General features: G+C 40.0%; 1 protein-coding gene across 2 annotated transcripts in view; it reads right to left on the reverse strand.

Annotated features, from left to right (window-relative positions):
- Positions 1 to 26,709, reverse strand: part of tmem117 (transmembrane protein 117) — a 269,354-nt gene that overhangs the window by 158,662 nt on the left and 83,983 nt on the right. For both annotated transcript variants that reach the window (XM_055650707.1, XM_055650708.1), the window contains exon 3: positions 26,408 to 26,540. In XM_055650707.1, coding sequence (XP_055506682.1) covers positions 26,408 to 26,540 — 133 coding nt within the window. The remainder of the gene's footprint in view (positions 1 to 26,407; positions 26,541 to 26,709) is intronic.

Consider the following 26,709-nt stretch of genomic DNA (forward strand, 5'->3'; position numbering starts at 1 on the left):
TGGAGTTCAAAGGTGGAGGTCAAGTGTTTGCTGCTTTTCTAGCAGCTCATCACGTGATCCTTTTTCTTAAATATCACACACCTTAATCCTCTGGAGAACAGTGCCAGCATTTCTGAAAAAATGACATTCAGGTTCTGAGTTCCTCTTAAATCATTTTATGTATCCTCAGAGATGAGCACCTGGCATGCATCTCCACTTTACATTTTGCTTTTAATGTGTTGTGACATTTAGTATAGATAATTTCCAGCAATTTCAGACATGAATATGAAATAGCTTTGCAGTATTCCAATCGTTATTTATACTTATTGTAATATTTGGTTTGTCTTCAGTCTATACTTTATACACGGTGGTATTAAATGAGGGTGCTAAATTAAACCAAAGTCCATTTTGCATATTTTGGTAAATCAGTGGAATATGAATGCGAAAAAATACAGGCCTCAAAAAATTATAGGTTTACAAAATATGTAGTGCTCTTGCCTTGTCCTTGATAGATAACTTTTATGAAGCTATCTTTCTGTTTCTAGATATAATAGCCCAGGATATTATTGCTGCCACACAATGACTTGACTTTGACAATGCTGTAAGGAAAGCTTGCTGAGAGTTTAAGAACCTGGGAAGAATGGCCAAATCCCAGTGTGTGAAATCTGCAGTCTTTCAGCCACTGAATGTCATGTTAGTGTCACCAGTGTACCTTAACTTAATTTTGAGATTTAAATAATTTGTAACAAAGAAAAGTATTTGTACATTAGCATTAAGTGAATAGCAAAGCAGCAAAAAAATGCAAAAAAGTACCTTGTCGTCTGGAAATATTGTTAATTAGTTCAAAAGGAATGAGGCAATGGGCAAATGAATTTTTTGCAGAGTTACATAACACATGCATGTGAGGAAATATTCACCACTTGCCACCGAATAGGAGCTGTCAAAAGCATTTGAGACTCCACTGTGTCCTGGACAAAGAGGTTTATTTGAATGGAGTCTTTCCTGTCTCTGTATCCTTCTTCTCCACAGCAGGAAATTACCAAGGTTAAACCCCTGTCTCACGGTGCGAGTCCACCCGCGAGTGATCCCGAGTTTAAAGCAAATCAAACTTGTGGTAATCACGTAGCGGGAAGGTCGGAACTTGTAACGCTAATGGCAGGTACTCGGGAGACTTGTTAACTCGTGAAAATCTTTCAACATGATGAAAGATTTCCACGAGTCAAATTTACTCTTGAAGTAAAACATTTAAACATTTTAAACTCGTTGTAAGAACGTAGTAGCCCATGAGTTTACCGTAGTTACTCGTGAGTTTACCGTGGGCTCTCTTTAACTCAGCGGGACAGGCAACATCTCTGGAGAGAAGGAATGGGTGACGGCATGACATTTCCAAAATTCTGCTGCGTCTTTGTGCTACTCCAGCACTGTGTGTTCGCTTTTTGTCAACCAGCATCTGCCCTTTCTTGTGTATTACATTATTTGTATCCATTGGAGAAGGGGTGAAAAGTGAGGGGAGGAGGGGGAGGAAAGAGGTAGGGAGAAGAAGGGGAGGGGGGGGGGGAAGGGGAGAGGTAGGGAAAAAAGGGGGGGAAGGGGAGAGGGAGGAAGGGGGAACAGGGGGGGGGGGAGGAAAGAGGGGGGGAGAGGAGGGGAGGGGAGAGGGGAGAGGGGGGGGGGGAAGGGGGGAGGGGGGGAAGGGGGGGGGAGGAAGGGGAGGAAGGGGAGGAGGGGGGGAACAGGGGGGAAAGGGGGGAAAGAGGGGGGGAAAAGAAGGGGGGGGAGGTTGGAAAGGGGGGGGGGGGAAAGAAACAGGGGGGGAAAGAGGAGGAGGGGAAAGAGAGGGGGGGGAGAGGGGGGGGGGAGAGGGGGGGATGAAAGATGAGGGAGGGAAAAAGAGGAGGGGGGTTATCTGCGTCTTTCCAAATCAACAGCAAATTTTTTGGAAAGCGGTCAAAAATCTGTCAAAATTGTAAAGAAATAAGTACCGGAAAAAAAACCAGATGGAACAAATGGGGAAAAGCAACGTTAGAAATATATTTAAAAATTAAAAAAGCGCTGTCTTTGAAATTAAATGTTATTTTTAAGAATTAGTACAGTTAAGTGAGGCACCGGAAAGTCTTTAAAGAACAAAAAATGCAACGTTTTCGAAGTTAAACCAAAACAATGAAGTTCAATCGGATTCTTATCTTTAGAGATGTGGAAGTCAGCATTAAGCCTCATTCATCAAAGTGATATAATGACTGTTGAGAAAGTTCTGGAAAAGCAAGCCGGGAAGCTCGGGAGTGCTTGTGAGCGCTCATGACCTCGGAGGCGCTCGGGAGCTGCAGTACAGAGCCCACTCGTTCGTTCTTTCTGCATCTTTTGAAGAACCGGGGGGCAAGGGGGGTGACGTCACTCACTGCGCGTGGAACATGGGGCAGCAGGCCGGGAGGAGCAGAGCCATTGTGATGTCATCAGCGAGACCATCTCGTTTATTTTCCAAGTTATTTGAAATTTTTGAACATTTTCATAAATAACTCAAGAAATAATGCATGAAATTTTCAGATAAGGCGATTTTTGACATCACGAGGTGAAGGGCCTGTCCCACTAGGTGACTTTTTAGGCGAGTGCAGGAGATTTTGCACTCCCCTCATGATCGCCTCACGGTCGCCACATGTTCGCTGGTGTTCTCTGGTGAGTCTCCTTCATGGTCGCGAGGAGCTCCCGCATTCTGGGAACTAGTCGCAGCCTCAGCATGGTCGCAACAAAGTTTTCAAATGGTCGCCATGGAAAAAATTGATACTTTTGTAGTCGTAGGTGCAGTGATAGTGAGGTCGCCATGTATTTGTAGGTAGTCGAGGTAGCCATAGGTAGTTTGAGTTAATCTCCTTTGCTGACTCCTTTGCGGGCATTTTCATTGGCTCATTGGGGGGGGGGGAGAACTTAAGCAAAAGTTTTCAGAACCAAGGTAAACTGACCGGTAATGTTAAATGCCCGCTAAACTTCACAGCTGTGTATCTCTGGCTTATTAAAAGTTGTTGTCTGGCTTCTTAAAAGTGTCTCCCCCACTTCTCTCCTCCCCCCCCCCCCCCCCCCCCCCCTCCCCTGCTCTTTTAAAGGACTTACTGTACACTGTGCTAGCCGTCTTTAACCTTCCTGTTCATCATGGTGTGTGTCTGTATCACCTTGACTTTGCACCGTGTGAATTTCAGACAGCACTCCCCCACTTTCCCTGTCCCCCACAGTGTGTGTGTGTGTGTGTGTGCGCGTGTGCATGTTCCACTCAGTTCGCGGTTTTTCAGGAGAGTGCCGCGAGCTTGTAGGTCGCTGGCAGTCCACTGAAAAGTCGCCTAAGTGGCAGAGGCCCTTAAATCTCTATCAGAATATGTAAAAATTTCACCGTTAGCGCGTCGTGTTTTTGAGGAGATGTGAAACGCACACGAACATTGCACAAATGCACACACATCCAAGATCAGAGTTTTATCAGTATAGAGATATACTAAGATTTTATGGTGTTTTTATATGCAATGTATTTTATGTAATGTTGTCCCTTGTCTGGACCTTGAGTCCAAAATAAAGTTTAATAATAATAATTGTCACATATGCCATGTTTAGAAAGATCCTTGTGGCTACTCGTCTGCTACTAAAATGGTTGAACCTGTATGAGTCATGTATGAGTAATGAATGAAAAAGTGAATGTATTTTCAATCTCTCCTTACCCTACACTCTCAAAAAGGGAACAAAGTAAAGAATAGAGAACAACTCATGTTGTGGAGCCACTAAGCACAGACAATGTTGAGTGAATGTAAACAATTCAAAGGTAGAACATTGTGAATCCACTAATTGGATACAGGGCGCAGCAATGAAGAAATATACAAAGTGAACAATATATCAAAGACACATGTAGTTGTATTATTTTCTTTCTCGGAATTGTGTGTATGGGATACAATAGCAATACACACAGTGTCTGCCAGAGCTGCTGGTTACAATTTGCACTGTCAAATCATTTTTCAAGAAATATTCTTAATTTCTTTGCCGAAGAGGTAGAACATAACTCATTTTCAAAGAATGGCATTATATGGTGGATGGAGAGTTCTTTTGCAATTTATCTTCTGAAAGAAACAAATGTTCTATGAGATCTAGCATCATTTTTCACCACCAGCCAGCTACTATGTGAAGGCCCTGTCATTGTGCATCAGCACCTAATGACTGTAGCAGATAAGAATGGCTGGCAACTTCAGAGATTAATCATAATTCTGCATCATTAAAACAACAGAATTGGTGGGAAAGAGCAAACAGCAGCAGTGATGCAGTTGTGCTCAACACAATACACAATGCGGAGTTGAGTTTGTATGAGTAATTGGTTCTTGGCACTGCTTTAACCAACAGGCTTTTAAAATGAGTCCTTTTTTTGATATTCAAAGTACAGTCAGCTGTTAACAGAAAGTTAAGTGATGCAGATTAAGTGGGCAAAATACTTTTTATCTGTGCTCGCATTTGGTCAATTTTTGTAGCAGTCTTTTCCAGTTAGTACCTTACACCATTTGGATTTGTCCGGCTTGCCAATCATTTGTGAATAACTCACTTTTGCTCTTTGACACAGGCTTCAAAGGAAGAAAGAACTGTCATTTAATTATTGTATTTCTTATCCTTGCGATGTTTTAAACATGTCAGTCAACACAGTCTTTTTGTAGTGTAATTGTTACAATGTGGGGAGGGATGGGACCTAATTTGTACAGAGCCAGGTCACTATTCACACAATCGTGCACATTGTCCCTTGGAATAATATCACCCTAATTGGGTGCTTCAGATCCCATGGGGATTGAACTCACAATATTGTGGCTTGGAGGTTAAATACTATCAGTAGGCTATGGCTGACACTTAAAACTCATTGGAAACTTTGCAATTATCAAATAAATAAGGGTTTATTGATCAGCGGATTACATAATATATTTGGCTAGGAGTAGCGAATGTCACATTTCTCAGGGCTGCCAACTCTAACGTTTGAGCGTGAGACTCACGCCCTCAAGCAAACTCTCACGCCCTCACGCTCATCAGACATTTCTCACGCTCAGTGGTGAGAAATTTTGTGATCAACAAAAATTTAAAAACTCGGATAAACTGCATGGTCCGCGGGTGTTGGATGGAGGGCCGGGGCTGCGGGAGGGATGGAAGCAGAACCAGCGGCGGGAACAGATGCGGGGAGCTGGGACTGGTGAGTTTGCGGCGCTGTTGAGTGTTTGCGTGGCTAGCGAGTCGCTCGCTGCAGCTTCTGGCCATGGAGCGCTCCGGACAGTGCGAGTGTCCCGGGCCGCGGAGCCGTCGGAAGCTCCGCTGCCGCGAGAGTCTCTGTGCTGAAGGTGACCCCCCCCCTCCCCCTCCCCCGCTATGCTCCCTCGGGCTTGGTCTTTCACAATCTCTCACTCCCAACTGTCACCCAATGTTGGCAGCCCTACATTTCTGGTATCAGCCTTGCATACTTACACAGCATCCTCTTCTTATATATCCCCTATATAAAGCAACCAGAACTGAATGTACTGCTTGAAGTGTGACCTAATCAAGATTTGAAGCAGCACATACTACAAACTTTTCACCACAGGTTTTTGCTTATTAACATCACTGCAGTTGTTGAGCCCATCTGGAATCAGGATGGAGTTGGCAGCAGATCAAAACAGTAAACCTGCCCAGAGGAAATAAACCGTGGTGTTTCTCTTTAAAGTCAGAAGAGGACTTAACTTCAGACTTAAATAATGCATATTTATTGTTAGTGCAAAGTCAACACCACCCCATGCTGTAAATTATTCTGAATATGTGATATTTGGAACTACCATTCCAGATCCGATGATGATTCACGGGCTACATGTAAAAGACAATCGGATTTTTGTATGACTTGATGAAACGGGAGAACACAGTCGATTTGGATTGAACTGCAATCATTGCAAGTATGAGAATTTAATAATTTATATGAAAATGTATTTGAACAAACTTGCGTTCACAGACTGGGCACGATAAACATGGTTAGACACAAAGTGCTGGTGTATTGTAACTCAGCAGGGCAGGCAAGATTTCTGAATAAAAAAAGATTGGTGATGTTTTAGGTTGGGACCCCTTTTTCAGACTGAAAGGAGGGGGTGAGGGAGGTGGAGGGGTGAAGAGCTCGATGCAAGAAAAGGTCAGGGCCAATCAGGGTCAGCACAAATGACCTCAGGCAGCAGGGTGGTGCCTGGTAAGTTGATTGTTGGCTAGGGAAGATGTGATCGCACTAGGAAAACAACATGGAGAACTGTGGAACTGGTAAAATGACGAGGGTAGAGGAAGGGGGCAGGGGGGGGGGGGGGGGGGGGGGGGGGGAAGAGGGAGAGAAGAGGATTGGATTGTATGTAGAAGATACTTACACCCCTCCCACCCCCCGTCTCCCTTGCCTGGACTATACTGGAGTGTACTTCAGTCATCTCCAGCTACATCCAGATATGTGTTTACAGCTGTGTTGCAACATTGATAATTGGGGTCTAAGTAGAAACATTGGATAAACAGGGATACTCACTCTCTGTTAAACTCTAGATCCAAGGCTATCACGAAAAACGACCCCATACTGTACATGAAGGTTAAGTATGATCTACGCAATGCCAAGAGAGACTTCTGAACAATCTAGAAGCTCAATTTAATTAAACGGACGCCAGATGACTGTGGCTGGGCTAGAATACCACTGCAATTACATTTCTCTACCAGATGAGCTTAACTTGCTTTAGGCCACATTTAAACAGGCAAGCAAATATCCACCAAGGCACTCCCCCCCATCCTCCAATGCCATTGTCTCATCGATTCCCAGTGGCAGAAGTCAGTTCTGTTCTCACGAGGGTAAATGCTTGGGAAATGGACAATATAGATGAATTATTTCGACACTATTTAGGTTTTGCACTACAATCTTGCATCATTTTGCTGTTTTGCACTCGTCATTGTATTTTTGTTTTATTTATCTTTACTTATTGTATACCATTGACTGTGTAAGCTTCATGTGGGGAAGGAATTTCAATGAATCTTGCTGTATATGACACTAATCGAATCTAAAATAATCCAACCTAACTCTCTTGCTGAATCTGGCATCTGCATGAGTGAAGCACTCAGATCATTCGTCAAGGAAGTACAAGTGCATTTTGTCCAAGTGATGTTACAATGTGTATTTTACCCAATTTCATTACCTTAATTAAGTATGACCAGTAACTTTTGCTCATATGCACATCATGCACATACAGGTCCTGGTAGTTTGTACTAGTTTGAATCGATGTATGTGTGCCAGCAAATGAAAGATTTATACTTGGGCACCAGGTAACAGCAAGTACTTTTGAATGGTCCAATTGCAGAGTAAAGCTCTATGCATCCTCCTCCAAATTAGGCATAAATGGTGCCAGGAAAGAAAGCACAGAATATTACACTTGACAAACTAAATTTGTAGATTTAATGCCAAAAAAAATCACCAGCATAAAATACATTACAGATGTATTGCATTAATAATAAAGCAACCTACTCATTCTGTTAAAATCGCTAGAAGTGCATGCAAGGTTAATGCCTTCAGTGCATCTGGGTGATATCACTACGCTGGGAAATTTTGAGTTTATAGTTTAGCAGTTCATTACATTAATGTCAAAGCAAAATGCTGCTAACAGTGGAACCGTGTGCTTTTGGTGTGATGGACTGCTTTTAAACATAGAAACATAGAAAATAGGTGCAGGAGGAGGCCATTTGGCCCTTCGAGCCAGCACCGCCATTCATTGTGATCATGGCTGATTGTCCCCTATCAATAACCCGTGCCTGCCTTCTCCCCATCTCCCTTGACTCCACTAGCTCTATCTAACTCTCTCTTAAATCCATCCAGTGATTTGCCTCCACTGCCCTATGTGGCAGAGAATTCCATAAATTCACAACTCTCTGGGTGAAAAAGTTTTTTCTCACTTCAGTCTTAAATTACCTCCCCTTTATTCTAAAACTGTGGCCCCTGGTTCTGGACTCGCCCAACATTGGGAACATTTTTCTTGCATCTAGCTTGTCCAGCCCTATTATAATTTTATATGTTTCTGTAAGATCCCCCCTCATCCTTCTAAACTCCAGTGAATACAAGTCTAGTCTTTTCAATCTTTCCTCATATGACAGTCCCGCCATCCCAGGGATCAATCTCGTGAATATCCCCATATCCCCTGACTCCGCTATTTTTAAGAGCCCTATCTAGCTCTCTCTTGAAAGCATCCAGAGAACCTGCCTCCACCGCCATCACACTTGCCGCGATCACATTCCATTTGCTATTTCTTTACCCATATCAGTAACTGAACTGTTTCCTGCAGTTTCTTTTGACAGTCTTCTGTACAGTCCACATCTCCACCAATGTTTGAGTCATTGGCAAACTTACTTACCAATCCTCCTACATGTTTCCAATATACAACACAAACAGCAGAGGTTCCAGCACTGATCTCTGCAGAACACCACTGATCACACCCTTCCACCGCTACCTTGTCTTCTATGGATACGCCCATTCTGAACTACCAAGTCACCTTATATCCTCTGCAACTTTTTTTATTTAGTTTAGTTTATTGTCACATGTACCATGTTAGCAAAGCTTTTTGCTGCGTGCTAACCAATTAGTGGAAAGACTACACATGATTACAATCAAGCCATTCAGAGTGTACAGATACATGATAAAAGTATTGCATTTAGTGCAAGATAAAGTCCAGTAAAGTCCAATTAAAGATAGTCCAAGGGTCTTCAGTGAGGTAGATAGTAGCTCAGTCCTGCTCTCTAGTTGTTAGTAGGATGGTTCAGTTGCCTGATAGCAGCTGGGAAGGATGCAGAGAAGATTTACAAGGATATTGCCAGGACTTGAGGGCCTGAGCTATAGGGTTGAGCAGGCTAGCACTTTATTCCTTGGAGAGTAGGAGGATGAGGTTTGATCTTGTAGAGGTGTACAAGATCATGAAGGGAATAGACAGGGTGGATGCACAGAGTCTTTTACCCCAAATAATGGAATCAAGAACTAGAAGACATAGGTTTAAAGTGAGGCAAGAAAGATTTAATAGGAACATAAGGGCAACATTTCTCACAAAGGGTGGTAGGTATATGAAATGAGCTATCAGAGGAGCTGAGGTGGGTACCATCACAATGTTTAAAAAACATTTGGACAAGTGCATGGATAAGATAGATTTTGAGGGATACGAGCCAAATGCAGGCGGGTGGGGCTATTGTAGATGGAGCATGTTGGTTGGCGTGGGCTGAAGGGCCTGTTTCCACACTGTATGACTCTATGGCTATGACTCTATTTCTACCTCTTCTTGGTGTTGTGCACATTTATCCGTACCTGAACCTGGAAAAATACTTAAATAGATGCTATAAATAACCGTGCTCAGTTACTACAGAAAAATTCAATGTGCAGTTTTATTTTTGTTACTTCATCAGAAATTCGGAATCTTAGACAAAGCTGGCTTTTATCATTTCCCTGATCAATAAACATTCTCCTTTAAAAAATTTGCACTGATACCCAGAGCAATCTTCATGCCGGATATAGGTAATCCGCAGGGTATCATCTATAATTGCCAATGGCTTCATTTTTTTCTTTTGCCACTTGTCAATTTGGTTTGAGCTGTAAACTTGTCAACTGGTTTTCTGTCTCAAAATTACTCATGCTCAACTGTACTTGGGCCAAACACAGTCTTTAATTGAAGATCAACTTGATCCACTTGCTCAATTAATAACATATTGTCCATGGGCCCCTATAGAAAGAATGCATTTTGTGTCACACTTGGAAACAATTCCTGATGAATATTTTTCCTGTATTTTTAACGAAGGTTTACACTAGAGATTTTAAATCCATCAGGAAAGACAAGCTACATAATACACAACAAGCCATTAACTGCAGTCTTGAAACCCCCTTTCGATAAAATATGAAGGCAGATGTGCTTGCAGCATCGCACTGGAAACATATTTCACACAAAATGCCCGAGTTGAATCTGATTAAAAATACAAGAACTCTGGTAGTTAAATTTAATATTATTGCGTTCTCCTACTTCAGCTGTCAAAACTGCCATCCATTATGTTAATCTGAATTCAACAATTTCATCAAGTGCACTCTACACTTTTCCTTAACACTCTTCAATGATATGAAGCAGTATGAGGATATATTTCAATTCTTTAGTTGTGCTGCATCAAACTACGACTAGAATATTCACACACATATGTTCGTTTTTTCACACATTACCTGAATCATATTTAAAGTGAGAACTTGTGACAGATTTACGTGAAGAGTGTATAGAAGTGAGGAGGTGGCAGCTGCATGATCCTACTTAATGCCACACTAAATGCAAGGATATTAATATTTATTTCTGTTTAGCATAACTCTGGCGCCAGATGTGGTGAGAGCAAAAGATACAGCTGAAACAATCAATTCGCAGAAGACATCATTATCTGTGATCGTCCCTCCACACACTGTAATATATAACTGCCTACGAAACAAAACATTAACAACGTTAGGTCTGCAGTACCTTGAAGCCACATTAATCTATATGTCTCTCTATATGCTGTATTGTTTACTGTAATCTTTGCTCAAATTTGAATAAATAAATTCCTCTGCTACAGATAATTACCCAGTTTCCCATGCAGCAAAGAGTAGGAGCACATCAACTGCAGTCTTAATATCTTAGAGTTTTCTCATTGCTTACTTCTGTTTTTTAACTGGTAGATTTCAAGCTCTCAACATGCATATACACCCGATACAGAGCAGTTGAATCCTGGCCAAAGACTGCTCACTTCAACCAGATTCATATCTCATCCTCGGCTCAAAGATCCAAAAGAGAGAATCCATTAGGAACGCAATTCTATCATGCCTTTTAGGAATTCAGGACATTCAATAGCACTTTGATGCCAGTGATGCACTTTGCCAGTGTTGTAGTTTGGATGTGACACATGTTATAATGCAAACAATCTGTAGTCTGCAGCAAAATACAAATGTGTTGATGTTGACAGAGGTATGTGCCATTACTGTTGCGCAGTGAACAATGGTGCATGCACTTTTTTTGGATGATTATTAGGGGCTCAATGCATGCTTGCCTGACCTCATATTTAGCCCTGATGCAAGAGCCATGATATGCACAGTAAACCCACACAAACTGATTCAGTTGGGGGAAAATGGCTGACAGAACACCATCTCTGTTCTTTATACTACAACATCATGGAATATTTTACGATCACCAGAACAGGTAAGGTTAAAACACTCATCTGAAGCAGTGCATTTCTAACAGTTGACCTCCAACAGTGCTGCGCTCAATCAAAACTCCATTTAAGGGACTGATGGTTCCTAGAACTATCCAAGTATTATTTCTGGTAAAATACCTGTGTGCCATCTCTAAGGCTTAGGAATCTATCCTAAAATCTTCTGTAACTATAGAGCAACAACTAAAATAATCACCTGTATGCGTTTAATGCAGACAACTATGTTGGGGTGAAATGTATTATTGTAATAGCTCAGTCATGTTTGAAAATTGTGTGTTCCGGTCAGGTCTATTTTTACATCAGATATTCATATGGCTCATACATGGTCAGAATGTAAATAGTAGACCAAAGCAGGAGCTTTGAGCTGAATATTCTACTGGATGTCAGCTTCTAATGAGGTATTTTCATTGATCTAAAGAATAAATTATTAAAAATTGCTTTTTTGGGAGGTTGAGTACATGGGTCCACCTAAGGCATAGGGGATTGCTGAGGTCGTGGTGGAGAGGGACTGTAATTTTCTCACTTTCCTGGCTTCTTAACATGCGACTGCTGGTGAATGAGGGGATAATGACTATAGCACAATTGGACCACAGTGGAATATACCACAGTGCAACCCCCTGCAGCACATAGTGGGGCATCAACAAGGTGGGTGGGGCTTCATTAGTGGCTGAATAAACACAAGGCACATCTGTAATATATACAGCTAACAACATTCCAAAATGTAGTGCCCAGAAGTAACACAATATGTTCGCTGAAATACAATGACTTATGGGCCTGTCCCACTTAGGCAATTTTTCAGCGGACTGCCGGCGAGTGTTACGTTGCCGTCAGTCACCAGAAAAACCGGCAATTGGAACGCCAACTGCCAGAGTGGAACACACACACACGAGCACTGTTCCAAAAATTCATACGTTGCAAAGCCAAGGTGATACAGACACACACCGCGATGAACAGGAAGGTTGGTGCTGTAATTAAGATGGCTAGCACCGTGTACGGCAAGTCCTTTAAAAGAGGGGGGGGGGGGGAGAAAGGGGAGAAGGAGGAAAAACGAGTAGAGACAACTTGTAATGAGCCAGAGATACACGGCTATGAAGCTCGGCGGACATTTAATATTACTGGTCGGTTATCCTTGGTTCTGAAAACTACTGCTTACCTTTTTTTCCCCCAATGAGCCAATGAAATTCACTGGTCAGCAACGGCTACACCCTACGAGAACCTCCAAGAACCTTTAACCTCCTGGCAACCCACTAGGACCTCCTGGCGACCCACCAACGGCACAAGAATTCTCGCTACCCTCCATGGCGACTTCATTCTAGCCTCTGCAAATTTTTCAACATGTTGAAAAATTTGCGCCGACCATAATGAGGCCGCGACTAGTTCCCAGAATGCGGGAACTCCTCACGACCATGAAGGCGACTCCCCGGCGACCACCCGCAAATATGTGGCGACTGCATAGTCTGTTGCAGACGCCTAAAAAGTCGTCTAAGTGGTACAAGCCCATAAGTGTAACTTTTATATCCTAATGAAAATTTCTCATCCGGCAAAAAATTTAAGAGCTTTGTCAACTTTAAATGTGTTTTGTTTTATGAAGTGTGTTGAGGCACAGCAAAGAACTGAAGTAAAACTGATCTTTTGATGGACATTAAACTTACACTTTCACATATTATCTGTCATAATAAAAAAAAGATCATAGCGAGAAATGGTATCTATCCACACCTACTAGCAATTGGTACCAAATTATCATGTAAAGTACCTTCATGAAGCCTCCATCCCAAAGGTCACCGTTGTCCAGAAACTCAACTCGAACCACATAAATTTAGCGGCTACAAGAGTTACATGCATAAGTATGATTTACCCTAAAGGTTTACCACAATATACAAAACACACATCAGCAGCATGATATGGCATACTCACCCCTTTCCAATGAATGTAGCTCCACAGCATTAAAGAAACATTGCATTGTCCACATCAAAACAGTCTCCACAACTAACTTCCATCCATAACCCTTAACAATCACTCCTTCCACCAGCTACATTATACACCCTGGCTACTCAGACAATATCTTCCCAGCCGGGAAGGGCACGGGCTGTAGGTGTGTGGGAATGTCACCACCCCCAGGTTCTCCTCAGAATTCTGACTAAAAGATAGATTGCCATTCTGTCTAAAAAATAGATCACCATTCTTACATTTGTAGATCTAAATTTTGAAATTCCTTATCTAAAATAACAATATATATAGATAGAAATTTAAAACCAAACTACAAATGCTGGATTTCTGAAATAAAGACAGGTAATGTGAAAAATGCACAGCAGGTTTGGCCACGTCACTGGGAAGAGAAACAAAAATGCTTTCGGTCCAAGACCTTTTGTCAGGGCTCGGAAGAATCTTGAGCTGATAACTTTAAAGTTATGCTGTTAGTTGGAAAAATGAGGTTAATCCCACCTTTACCAATTTTATGTCTTAGATGTCTTTGGGAAATTTATCTTCACGCTTATTTTGCATATGCATATAGTGAAATATTAATTTGTAGTTTTCAATCTGAAAATGACAGCATCTTGTCACATACTAAATAACTATACTTTCCATAAAACCTTGCTGTTTAAAGAGTAGACACTCAAGCTTCATGCGTCTTGCACAAATTTCATCCTCACGAAGATCTCCGACCTCACACATCCTTACACACAACCTCACAGGTGCCACCCAGTGCTTCATGTTCCAGTATCCGCGATTTTGTTTCTTTTCCCTCACAAGTACCATGACTGCTTTGCCCCAGAGGCCAGAGCCACAGTCATTCTCAGCTCGCTGGCATCCAGATCATTCAAAGCTGCCACTTCACATGGTTTGCTGCTTCACTGTTGCATTATGGATGTCACCCAAACTCTATACTGAAGGCCAGGAGATTTCATTTGATTTTTCTCCAGCTCACAGAAGCAAACACAGGCATTTGCTAGGTTTCAAGTTTCTCCAAATTCCAGGCATTTGCAGTTTGCACCATATCCTGAAAAAAATCTCTTGGATCACCAGTATTTTCAGATTGCTTTACCCCCCCCACCCCCTCCCCTCCCCATCCTCCTCCCATCAACGCAGCACTCATTCATTAACCGATTCATTAGCAATGTAGAGCTTACTCCTGTAGAGTTGGGGGAAATGTGAAGTGTTGATAATGGTTCATCTCTTTAGGAAATGCACACGGAGTGGATGTGCAATTTGTCCATATGATTTCTACCCTGATACTGACAGTGTTTGTTTCAATGCAGCTTTATACAGAAGAATCCAAAGAACATTGTTCTTTGAGCCCATGTTTGAGGTTCTTGTTCTTTAGACAATTTTCAGAAATAATGTCAATGATGTTTTAATTGCAAGAAAATGGCATGGGACAAATTCTCAGACACAGAAGCCAAAAAAATGAGTTACATTTGCTTTCATGAAGTGAACTTCTGGGCTTGGTATTTACACGTCACAGATTACCAGCCTGTCATTTTGTTTTCTGTTGTCAACCAATAATGAGCATTAAAAGACAAAATCTCTAACATTTATAACTAAGTTGTACCTTGAATGCATTTGAGAATTCACTCAAAGCATAGACACATAGTAGCAATGTTACAAAATTTTGAGAATTAAAAAATCAAGTCTGCAATTTATCCCATCAGATAAAGCATAAAAAGAAGTTTAATTTGACACCTAATTCATTTTCATATCTTCAGTATTAAAAAAGGTTATGGCCATTTTCATACTCGGAAATTAGCATCTTGTTCCCTATTGCTTTTCCATTGACTGAACACAAAAGCTGTGATCGTGGACAGTCAAAAGCCCATAACTTTCTTAAAAATTAAGAGAACTGAAATAAATTTTCAGTTATTATAGATTGAAGCATTCTGAAACAAATATGAAACAATCATACTTGGATGACCTGAAATTAAAGCATATAATTAGTTAGTTACCTAATTGTAGCTAATTACAAAATTCAATTACTAGATCTAAACATCTATTTATTTCTTAAAAGATTAACATTTTTAAATAGCCTAAGAGTCCAAATAACATTCACACAAGAATTCACAATATAACATGATTTTTAAATCTCATTGTCATGAATTTATAGGCCAAATGGAAGGAATTTAGTGTTTAATTCCCGTAAATTAATGGCCATTTTAATCATCTTGCGAGTGGGTTTTTGTGGAACGTGATCGATTAGAACGTTGCGTTTGCGGTGAATTTATACCCCATATCGGCAGGAATAACACTGCCAGTTCGTATGGGGCCTAAATCACCTTTTCGCAACGTAAAATTTGGATTAAGGTCATACTAAGAAGCACGTTTATATGTAAAATAAACAGCTTTCCTTTAGCTGTCCCGTACCTGAAATCTGTCCCGGTTATCAGCGTTAACAGCATTAGAAGCTGATTTTTATTTTATTCCAACGCTGAAATTGTCCAGCGATGTTTAAAATAAAAAAAATTCACAGAACGGCAGTCGGAACAATTCTTCAGCATTAGCTGCAGCCCGAGAAAATATAACTCCGGCAGGCAGGAGAAAACCGCATTTTAACCCCCTTCCCCCCCCCCTCAATGGTGCCAAAGTCGCGCACACGGCCAGTGGCAGAACTGCAGCGCCGCTGAAGGTAAGTTTTGTAACATACCTACACATAGTTGCCAAAAGAAATGGGAAATGAAAAGTCATCCTCGTCAGTACAAATTACCAAAAGTATTGAAGCAGCATAGAACAGACATTTTACCCAAAAGGAACTACTTTCAATAACAACTTGAATTTCCATGGGCCATATCACCAAAGTTATTTCACAAGCGGGAAATAAATATGACTCTGTAAACAACATGTTCAAAACAAGATTATAAAGTTGGATAGAGGTTGATTGTAAGATAGAGCATACAAAAGTGCAGAGGTAGAAAGGCATTGAATTACAATTTCCTTTCTTTTACATTTTAATCAGCACTGGAAATTGAGCCCAGAAAGTATCTCAATTCAATTATTATTTCTGTAAAGCAACCATCGGTGCTTTTATTTTGACACTCTTTAAATTTTGCATTGCTTCTATTCCCATCAATTCATATTCACGGGAAAACAGATTTGAGCCATTGGCCACGTCCAAAATCACGTTGCTCAAGCCTAAAGGAATACGTAATTACAGACAAAACAGGACTAGTAAAATATTAATGCAGCTTGTTAAGTTTTTCTTCACTATCTATACAATAAACACAAACTGCTTAATTTTTGCTTGATGCCCAATTAACTGTCTGAGCCTATTCCTTGTTCAATACTGACCATAGTCATCTGTTCGCCCGCATTGTTACAATAAGCACACAAAGGCAAGGAGCAGCTCTGACAGACCGTGTGAAGTAATCCTCAAAAAGTATCAAACAAAAAAAAATCCTTGAATAAGAGTCCTACTCTAAATTAGGTGTGATTAATGACTGGACGACAACAGGATGACCCTAATTAAATAACAGTGTTAATTAGTGACTGATTTATGCAGATGAAGGCACTTAGAGATGTTGGAAATGGGATTTCTAATCAAAGTAATATGTACAGCTAGAAATGGTGTTGATGGATTTTAGTCTCAAGAGGAAAAGAAATTCTTGTTTTATACCCAATAAGCTTGTTCACAATATAAAGAAGGGGACTCTCTAAATTGAATGAAAATGCAACAACATTTTTTTCAGGAGATAAAAAAAAAAACCTTCTGCCAAGGAAGGGATCCATATTTGCATTATTCTCTGCGTACGGTATATAGAATCATTTTTCATTGCGATAGGGAGGTGAGGGAAACAAAGACCTCAGAAACAGTTTTAAAACATGAGGAGCCACGATGCTGCAGGCAACCTTAAAGTAAACCTGCACTAATTGTATCACTGTTTTTGTGTCACATAAATAACCATTTCACAGTGACGCTGAAAGTCACTTCAGGTTGTGACCAGGGTTATGACCCTTCCATGTTGCAATCCATCCGTGTCATTAACTCAAACCATGGGAAGACAAAAATGCTTTAGTGCATTTAAACATCGTCTTTTCATCCTGTGAACCTGGGTTCAAGTTCAATCCTGACAGAGGTGGTATGGTGCCTCCCATCCAATGATCATTAATGGTTTTAAATGAAAATAATTTGTCTGATTCCTACACACATCAACATTAGAGCACAAAGCTGCATTTGAACCTATTGTTAACTTCATTGCTTTCCAAGCTGCTCATGTCAGAACTGTATTGTATTTTAGAAAAGGAACAAACTTATTAAAATAGTGACCCTGGGCAACAAAATTACTAGAAGAATCAAGAAACAATACATCAACAAAAGCAAGTGGCCAAACAAGCTATAACAAAATCTGCAGGCCATTGTTCTGCTGTTTTTGTGATATTCCCTGTTAACTCACAATGGAATTGAGGATGTTCTTAATGGAGATGTCACAAAGCTCCAATAGGGGGAAGATATATCAAAAGCAAATGGCTTCATCAATCTTATACCATTTAGATTCCTTGTTTTTTGAAGAGTCAGAGTTCGGAAAATTGTTTTAATTATTACACAAAATATCACCAGGAAGGAATGTTACAACTATCACAAAATATAATTAAGAAAACTGCCATTGAACACATGGAATGCTTAGTTTTTAGATAGGGCAGTAATACAACTTTAATAGGCATTTAGACACTGCTCAAAGATAAAAGCTTAGCATGGCCAGATTTAAGCAAGGCGGCAGTTTTACTTCTGTAATGGAACACTTTGATTCACATTTAAAATGGACGTGATTGGCAGAAATATCCATCTATTCTGATTTGGATAACATCAGTTCTACACTCCACTCCCTGACCACCTAATCCTTTAAAAAGCCAAACGATATACTGAGAGAACTGAAACAATACTTCAAAATCAAGACACCTGAGATGGTACAAGTTTTCTTTAATAATAAAAGATTCCATTCCTTTCACTCCTATTGATTCTCACAAGGGCTATCATGGCAAAGCAGTATAGTGGGCCAAATTACTTTCTTTGGTGGTACACAAAAAAGCTGGAGAAACTCAGCGGGTGCAGCAGCATCTATGGAGCGAAGGAAATAGACAACATTTCGGCCTTCATGATTACTTTCTTTGGTGTTGTTGCATTTAATAATCCAGTGATGTGGACATTGCTGCCAAGCCCAGCTTCGATATCCTATCCCTGGTTCCCCTCTCACTTCCTAACTGAAGTACCCCAATCTAGCAGGATTCTGATGAATCTTCTCTGCAATCTCACCATTGCAATCACATTCTTTCTTTGGTGTGGCTATCAGGCCGGCATACAACACTCCAAGTGCATTCTAGCCAATGTTTGTTAAAGCTGTAACAACACCCCAGTTTTTATATTCTATGCCCTGACCTATGTCATTTACCTGTAGAAAATAATTTTCCAGAATCCAACAATCACAATTTTCATTTATACAGCAACTTTAATGTAGATGATACATGAATAATGTTTGTGGCTAAGCCATATATAATTAGGAAAATTACCAAAGCTTGAACCCAAAGTTTGGTTTTAAGAAACATATAGGAATGAAGAGGGATGATGATGTTTATGGGGGGGAATTGCAGAGCTTAAATCCCAAGCAGATGGAAGCTGGTTATAGATATGGTATATGGACCATATATCAAATTTAAACTTAGGGCTTCAGAGGAAAAGCTCAGCCCACAAGAATTTTAAGTAGGATTAAAATAAGGTTTAAAAAAAACTAGGCCGCCCAAGGAAGGATCCAAAGGCATTATCTTTTCCGAATCATAACAATGCCTAATTACCTTTTAAATAACAACCAAACTACAGTATTACAAATATATATGAATATAAAATCCTTCTCAGAGTACTGCACTGCAATAAATACGAAACACCTGGAAAATTTGACGTATTGGAGAGTGAATAAATTAGACAGCGGGACAGGCAGCATCTCTGGAGAGAAGGAATGGGTGACTTTTTGGGTCAAAACTATGTTTCAGACGTCTGAAGAAAGGTCTCGACCTGAAACATCACCCATTTCTTCTCTCCAGAGATGCTGCCTGTCCCGCTGAGTTATCCCAGCATTTTGTGTCTATCATTGGTGTAAACCAGCATGTGCAGTTCCTTCCTGCACAAATAAATTAGACTAATTTTTTAAACCAGTGTGTCCCATAATTAATATCCATTGCCTTTGATTCTTACTGGAAGGAATCATTGCAAACCAATTTGTTGAACATTAGGGAGAGAATTCCAGAGCTCAGGTCAACAGTGGATGCATTCTGCTGTTGATTATTTTCATTATACCACTATTGGTAGAAGAAAAACGGCCTAATAGCAAAAAGGTTTCTTCAGATTAGTTTTTATCATCTATTTAATGATATTCTCATCATATGTGAATGATTGTCCATTGGAACGTTTTTTTAGGAGATAATGATTATCTAGTAAATATGCATTCAACACTTTGGAAATTTGCAAATTGGTGTAATCAAATAGAGCCCCCTCCAAAAAGAAAATTATCCTATTTCAAAGACTGTAAAGCATCACTACATAATAAAGTATAAGGTCTACTTTAGCCTATATATAGTCATTGAAATCTGGTACGGATGAAACAAAACAAATCTGTGGCTTCTGGTAAGTCATTTTCCACTGGTGTGGTTCAGTACACAATGGTAAAAAAGGATGTTAAACCAAAAAAAGACACAAAGTGCTGGAGTAACTCAGCGGGTCAGGCAGCACCTCTGGAGAACATGGAAGGTGATGTTTCAGTTCAGGACTCTTCTTCAGAGACTCATTGTTAAATATTAGATGTAAAATCAGATGTTTTACCACCATCTAGTGATGATGTTTGAAAGTGCATGTTGTGTGCAATGATCAGGAAACAGAGTTAAAGTATCTGGAGAATTATGCATCCAATTTTAATCACACTTAAGTTCTCTTGAGTAAACTGAAATACTTCTTCACAAATTTGCTTCAAATTCTCACCTTAAAACTTTTTTAAATTAAGTGGCTTGAGGCCAGAAATTGGCGGAACGTAAATTTCATTAAAATAGGCAGGATCTGGCATCCAGCATCTGGATCTACTTACAGGTAAGTCTACATCTGCACAGTGACAAGCATTCAAAGGAGAAATACTGTGGGTTTTGGCCCAATATTCCAGCAAGTGAAAGCAAGGGGTAACATGTTCAGGGAACCCCTGATATCAAGGGTTGAACAAGGAGATTAAAAAAGCACCTGGCAGGTAAAGAAGACTTAATATGGGAGAAGCCTGTCAGAGTGTACAAAGTGTAAGAAGGTGCTTAAAAAAGAAATTAAGTGGGATACCTCCCCTGGGTCAGATGAGATATATTCCAGACTGCTAAGGCAGTCAAAGGAAGAGATTACTGTGGCTCGGACTGAGTTTTTTTTAAATCCTTACTATCACAAGTGAGGTGCCAGATGACTGGAGACAGCAAATGTAGTCTCCTTTGCAAGGGCAGCAGCAAAGACTGGAAACTACAGACCCATGAGCCTATCAGTAGGAGGGAAGGTACTGCGAAAATTGTGAGATGGAGGATTAAAGATTGTTTGGAAAGGTAGGGACTAATCAGAGAGAACCAGCATTACTCTACGAAGGGTCCTGACCCAAAAACGTCAGCTATCCATGTTCTCAAGAGATTTCGCCTGCTGATCCGCTGAGTTACTCCAGCACTTGGTGTCTCACTTTGAAAAGGGCAATTTCTGTCTGATCAATCTGATTGTACTTTTTTTTGAAGATGCAATGATGAGGGTTTTAACATGGAGATGGTTCAAAAGATTCAGGCTCAAAGGATCCAGACCTGTTCTGGTAAATGGATCCAAGATTGGCTCGGTGATAATAGAGGTTTGTTTTTATGATTGAATACCTATGACTGAATACCCAATGCAAGAGAATGATTGGATATGTATGTAGAATGCATGATCAGTAAGTTTGCAGAACTTGAACACTGGTGGAGTTGTTGACAGTATGGAGGGCAATATCAGCATGTCTATTGCTTGCAATTGATATTGCATGCAATAATATTGAGTGCAGTTCTACCCAACACACTTTCAGAAGGATATGAATCTGCTGGAGAGTGTGCTGGAGAGATTCATCAAGATTTTGCCTGTTATGCAGCATTTGGGATAAGGGGAGAGACTGGAGAAGCTGGGTCTGTTTTCTTGAATCAGAGGAGATTGCGAGGGGACATGATTGAGATATAGAAAATTATGAATGGCAAAAATAGAATGGTTGCAGGAAATTAATCCACAAATCAGAGGTCGACAAAACTAGAGGACATTGAGTTAGGGGAGGATCAAATAGGAACCTTTTTCACACAGGAAGTGGTAGGTACCTGGAACTAACAGTATTTAAAAGTGTCCAAATGAGAATTTGAATTGCCTTAGCACAGAAAGCCATGGACCTAGTGCTGGGATGGAATTGTCATGGATCGCTGCCCACTAGTCCGTGTGGATTCGGCAGGCTGAGATTCTTGTTTCAATGTTGTATGATCCAATGGCTCTTCAAGCAAGCCTTTTGAATGATATGTTACATGAAGGTCCTATTTGTTCTTTCGAATAGGTTATAATACCTCAAAGGGCAATAATCCAATTATTTCAGTCCTTTGAACCAATATTCATCTCTCCATAGATACCATGTTTAAAAGTATCTGAACATTACATCAGAAAGTAAAGACACTACAGAAGTGTCTGTACTTTTTTAATAAAGGATGACAGTGGCACAGTTAGTAGAACCACTGGTGGCAGCACTGGAGATCCAGGTTCAATCCAGACCTCAGTTGCTCTCTGTGTGGAGTTTCGTATGTTCTCCCTGTGACCACAATGGTTTCCTCCCACATCCAAGAGATGTGCAGCTATGTGAGTTAATTGGCCATTGTAATTTGTTCCTAGTGTGTAGGTGATTGGTAGAATCGAGGGGATATTGAGTGTGCAAAGATTTCTTTATAATAGGATTCATGTAGCATTTGTATTTGATGGTCAACAGAAGACATAAGAGATCGCAGATGGTGAATTTGAAGCAGCATTCTGAAGGAACTCAGTGAGTTGAGCAGCATCTGTGGATAGAAAGCAATGATTGGCATTTCAGGTAGAAAGCTACAGCAGGATTTGTGATTAAAGGTCTGGCTTCTGGTCTATGACTGTGCTACAAATTGGAAATGAAAACAGAAAATGCTGGAAACACTCGAAATGTCAGGCAGGCATCTACAGAGAGAGAAACAGTTACAGTTTCAGTTTGATGGCCTTTCATCAGAATTTAAAGAAAAATATCACACATGTGGAGCGAATAAAATGAATGGCTGTAATTGGGCGAAGCCCAAAAAACACTGAATGACTAAAATTTTGTTGGTGCTGGCTGAGGGATGGTGATGAAGGTTTGCTAATCATAGCTGTTGGGTGTGAATATGAATAGGAATTTAATGAAAACATAGAAGTGAAAGAAAAAATGAATGGGAAACCATGATATAATATGAAATAAAAGGAAATGATAGAAATGTTCAGCAAGTCAGGCAACATTTGTAGAGAGATAAAAATAAAATTACAAATTGATATCAGAATTAGCAAATTGTGACTGATTGGAAAGGTTGCTTATGCGAAATTGTTTATTTCAATGTTGAAACCTGACGGTTGTAACGTACCCAGTGGAAAGACGAGATGTAGTTCTGTTGGGCTTTAATAGAAATGCTGCAGAGAGAGATGACAGAGCAGCAAGGGGATGAGGAATTGAAGAGAGAAGTGACCTGGATGTTGAGGCCACGTTGAAGACTGCAAAAAAACAAATGAAGCCGCCCAATCTGCATTTGGATTCTTCAAGTTGACAAGACCACTTTGTGAGTACCAAATACATTACACCGAATTAGAAATAGTGTAAGTAAATTGTTGTTTCACCTGTGTTTAGGTTCCTGGTTGGTGGGATGGGAAGTGCAGGTATTGCATCCCATCAATTCCACCACTCACCTACACATTAAGAACAATTTACAATGGCCAATTAACTCACATACCTGCACATCTCTGGGATATGGGAGGACACCATTGTGTCTGGGGTTACCGTACGAGGAGGAGCCAGGAGAATGTGGTTAAGAGGGGAAGATAGATCAGCCCTGATTGAATGGTGGAGTAGACTTGATGGGCCGAGTGGTCACTTATGAAGTTATCCCTGAAAGTGCGATGAGAAGGAAACCAGTGGAGATAGGAGAGCAAACCTGGAAAGGGGACAATCACTGGAAGGAGTGAGAAAATACATCTGGTAATGGAATCATGTTGAAGATAGTTGAATTTAATGAGGCTGGTGTGGTGGAAGATGAGGTGTGGAAATATGTCTTTGCCAATATGCCATAAAAATAAGAAGGGAAACAAAATCATTGAGGTTGAACAAGGTAAAGGCTATGAATTGAGATGCAGTTGGAGGCCACAGCTTTATCCAGATATGGATTACTGGAAAAGAAGGGGCAATGAATGACCAATTAAACATTAAAAGACTGCAGAAGGAAATGAAAACAGAAGATGCTGGAAACACTTAGCAAGTCATTCAGCATCTGTAAAAAAGAAAAATAGACTTAGTGTTTCAGGATGATGAATTTGCAACAGAATGAGGAAAAGAATATTATTTCAATAGTAAAATGGCATTATTTCATTTGTTTGTAAGATCATGTAGCCTCAACTGTTACATTCATCTTCAATATAATGACTACTTAAATGTGTTTTATTTGTTGTGAAGTATTCATCATAAAAAATCCTAACTATAAATGCAAGAATTCTTCTTATTTTAAAGAGATGGATCAAGCAACCTACAAGCAAAAGCCAAGCGAGTGGTGCACACTCATCCCTGGGCCTGATATCTTGCAGCAAAGAAACAGGGATGAAACGTGTAATGGAATATTATCTGTGTTTCTCTGTCCACCGATGCTGACCCACCTGTTGTGTGTTTCCAGCACTTTGTGTTCTTATTTCAGTCTTCCAGTAAGTGAATCAGTAATTAAGCAGTTTTGTGAGAAGCTTTTCATGTTGAAATTTTATGGATGTATACAATGGTCACACTTTCAGAACCTGGCTATCTGGCCCCAGCCCGAGTGATCCTGCCTGACCCGCTGAGCTACTCCAGCATTTTGTGTCCATCTTTGGTGTCTATAAATCTAAATATTGGTGGCATGAATCTAAATATTAATGTGTATTCTGACTAAACATTTATGTCCAGGACAGATTATCTAGCTCAGTACATTAGTGGTTTGCCTAGCACTACTGCATGCGTCCATTGTCATTAATCTATCGCAATTTACGTGCAGCAAAGCAAGTCCTTTTCCTGCTTTACTGCAAATGCCTCAGGCTTGCATCAGTGCATGGAGGAACTAAGTACTCAGGTTTGAGTCAGCTCCACGTATTGATTATAGAGATGAGAAGACATATAAATACTATCACTGGGTGAAGAGCAAATGGTTGAGCTATTCCCTTGCCAATCAAGCTTGCTGTCAAAACTGCTATGAGTGAGTAAGATGGATCTGATGTACAGAATTAAATGTAACTATCTTCCATTTGCTGCCCTTTTCTGAAGAATTACCTGCTTTTATTAGGTTAGTTACTATAGATTTTTCACACTTACAATGGACTTTTCACTGAATAAACTGATTTGTTTGCTTTCCAGTAGCCTGCTGTGAATCATGCACACTGCCCTGTCAATTTATTCACTGATGCAGTCAAATACTCTAAAGCATCAAACATGTTATTTTACTCTCCACTGTTTCAGCTTGAAATGCTGAATACTTACTTTAAATAACAGTAACTATACTTCACGAATTTGTCACTGACTGGAAATGCTTTGGAAATTCAAATGTAATGAAAAGCATAATAGAAATATAGGCCTTTTTAAAAAATACTTCAGGTAACAATCATCGGGGAAATGAATAATTGGAAAGGAATGCACTATTGAGCAGAGGTAGGCTGATAATGTGGAAATTCATTGAATAGTTCTTTCAAAGAACCGCCACAAATGTGAAAGATCAAACCTAGTGTCTTTTTACACAATTTGTGATTCTAGATCATAAACGTTGGAAGTTCTTTCCTTTCAGATAACTCTGCTAGACCAACCAATCATGATTATATTGTTTATCTTTATAGCCTTGTTGCAGAGTAGGTTATTTCTGCCCGTCATGCTCCCGTTCAATTTCTACACCTTTGTTCAGTCTGCATGTCACTTAAATGTAGACAAATTAATTGAAAAGTAAATTTGACCAAAACAAAACAATAAAACTGCTCAAAGGAACTGCATTGCTCACCTTCTGAAATAGAGAACAAAACTAGGTAATCCACCCAGGTGAGTGACACTTGATAATAATTGTGTCAATAGATGTTATTTCCCATAAAATATGAACACACAGATCAGTCTCATTCTTAAAGTTGTCTTATTCAGATGGGATTGGTTTATTCCAATGAGAAAGAGGGGACCTAATTGAGTTAGTTTGTGGTCAGTGTCACTGAAGATGGTTCAATAATCCTGCAATGCAGTACAATATGTGCCAGAAGCCATTCATCACTGTCCTCGGTTGCTGCTTTATGATTTCTGTTCAGAAAGCAGGAAACCCGCCTGCTAAATCCAAGTAATTAGCTGCTTTAAAACCAAATTTATTCAGCACCATAGGTTGATGTTAATCAACAGCAGCAGCAAGCCCATCTAATATGAACTGAAAAGTTCTCACTATTTTGCTGTCAAATTACACTTTGTGACTCAGTGGGGGTTTGTAGTGGCAGGGAAAGATAAACAGCAAGGTTCTCCATTGTATTAAAATTAATGTCAAGCCAGAGCACAATTATGGCTGCAACCCAAATTACAAAGCACAATTATCTGTGCTCCTCCAATAGAGGAGTGGCAGAGGTACACAAACTCCCTTCCGCACCCCTTCACATAGGAGCAAAACTGATACATATATTAAGCTCAGAACATATTCCAACATACAAGGAAAATAATTGTAATAAAACACAATTATCTGTATCTTTATTTCGTAGAGAAGACCGATATTCAGGTTAAATAGAAGCTGCTATTTGCCTGGGAATTTTTCTCTTTCTGTTTGCAGCCAACACTCAATGTAGTTCCCGGTAAATGGTTTTATTGTCTCATGTTAAGTATAGGTTTACACCAGTGAGGCTCCTCATGTTGCTGAGTGCTAATCCTGCATTGAAGCTGAATTGAGTTCACTATGATTGAATCGGATATAAAACTGTCAATCTTACCTCATATTTCCAGCGATTAAGAGGCACAGGTTGTAAATATGAGAGAAGATGAACAGGAAGAGAAGACTGGAAAAAAGCATCACCATCCAGGAGCCGTGATCTTTTCGGAACATCTTTAGACGAAGAAACTGACCTGGTGCAAGAAAAATTTAAGGCAAACTTACTTCACTTCAGTCTGATAAAGTTATTCCTTTATACATACACCATGGTGATCAACCTTAATTTTTTTTTTTTTTTAATTGTCTTTCATGAATCCTTCCTAATGCTAATGTCATTACAATACAAGGCAGCCAAAACAATAG

This window comes from Leucoraja erinacea, chromosome 19 (assembly GCF_028641065.1).
Source record: "Leucoraja erinacea ecotype New England chromosome 19, Leri_hhj_1, whole genome shotgun sequence".
In the NCBI taxonomy this organism is placed as follows: domain Eukaryota; kingdom Metazoa; phylum Chordata; class Chondrichthyes; order Rajiformes; family Rajidae; genus Leucoraja; species Leucoraja erinaceus.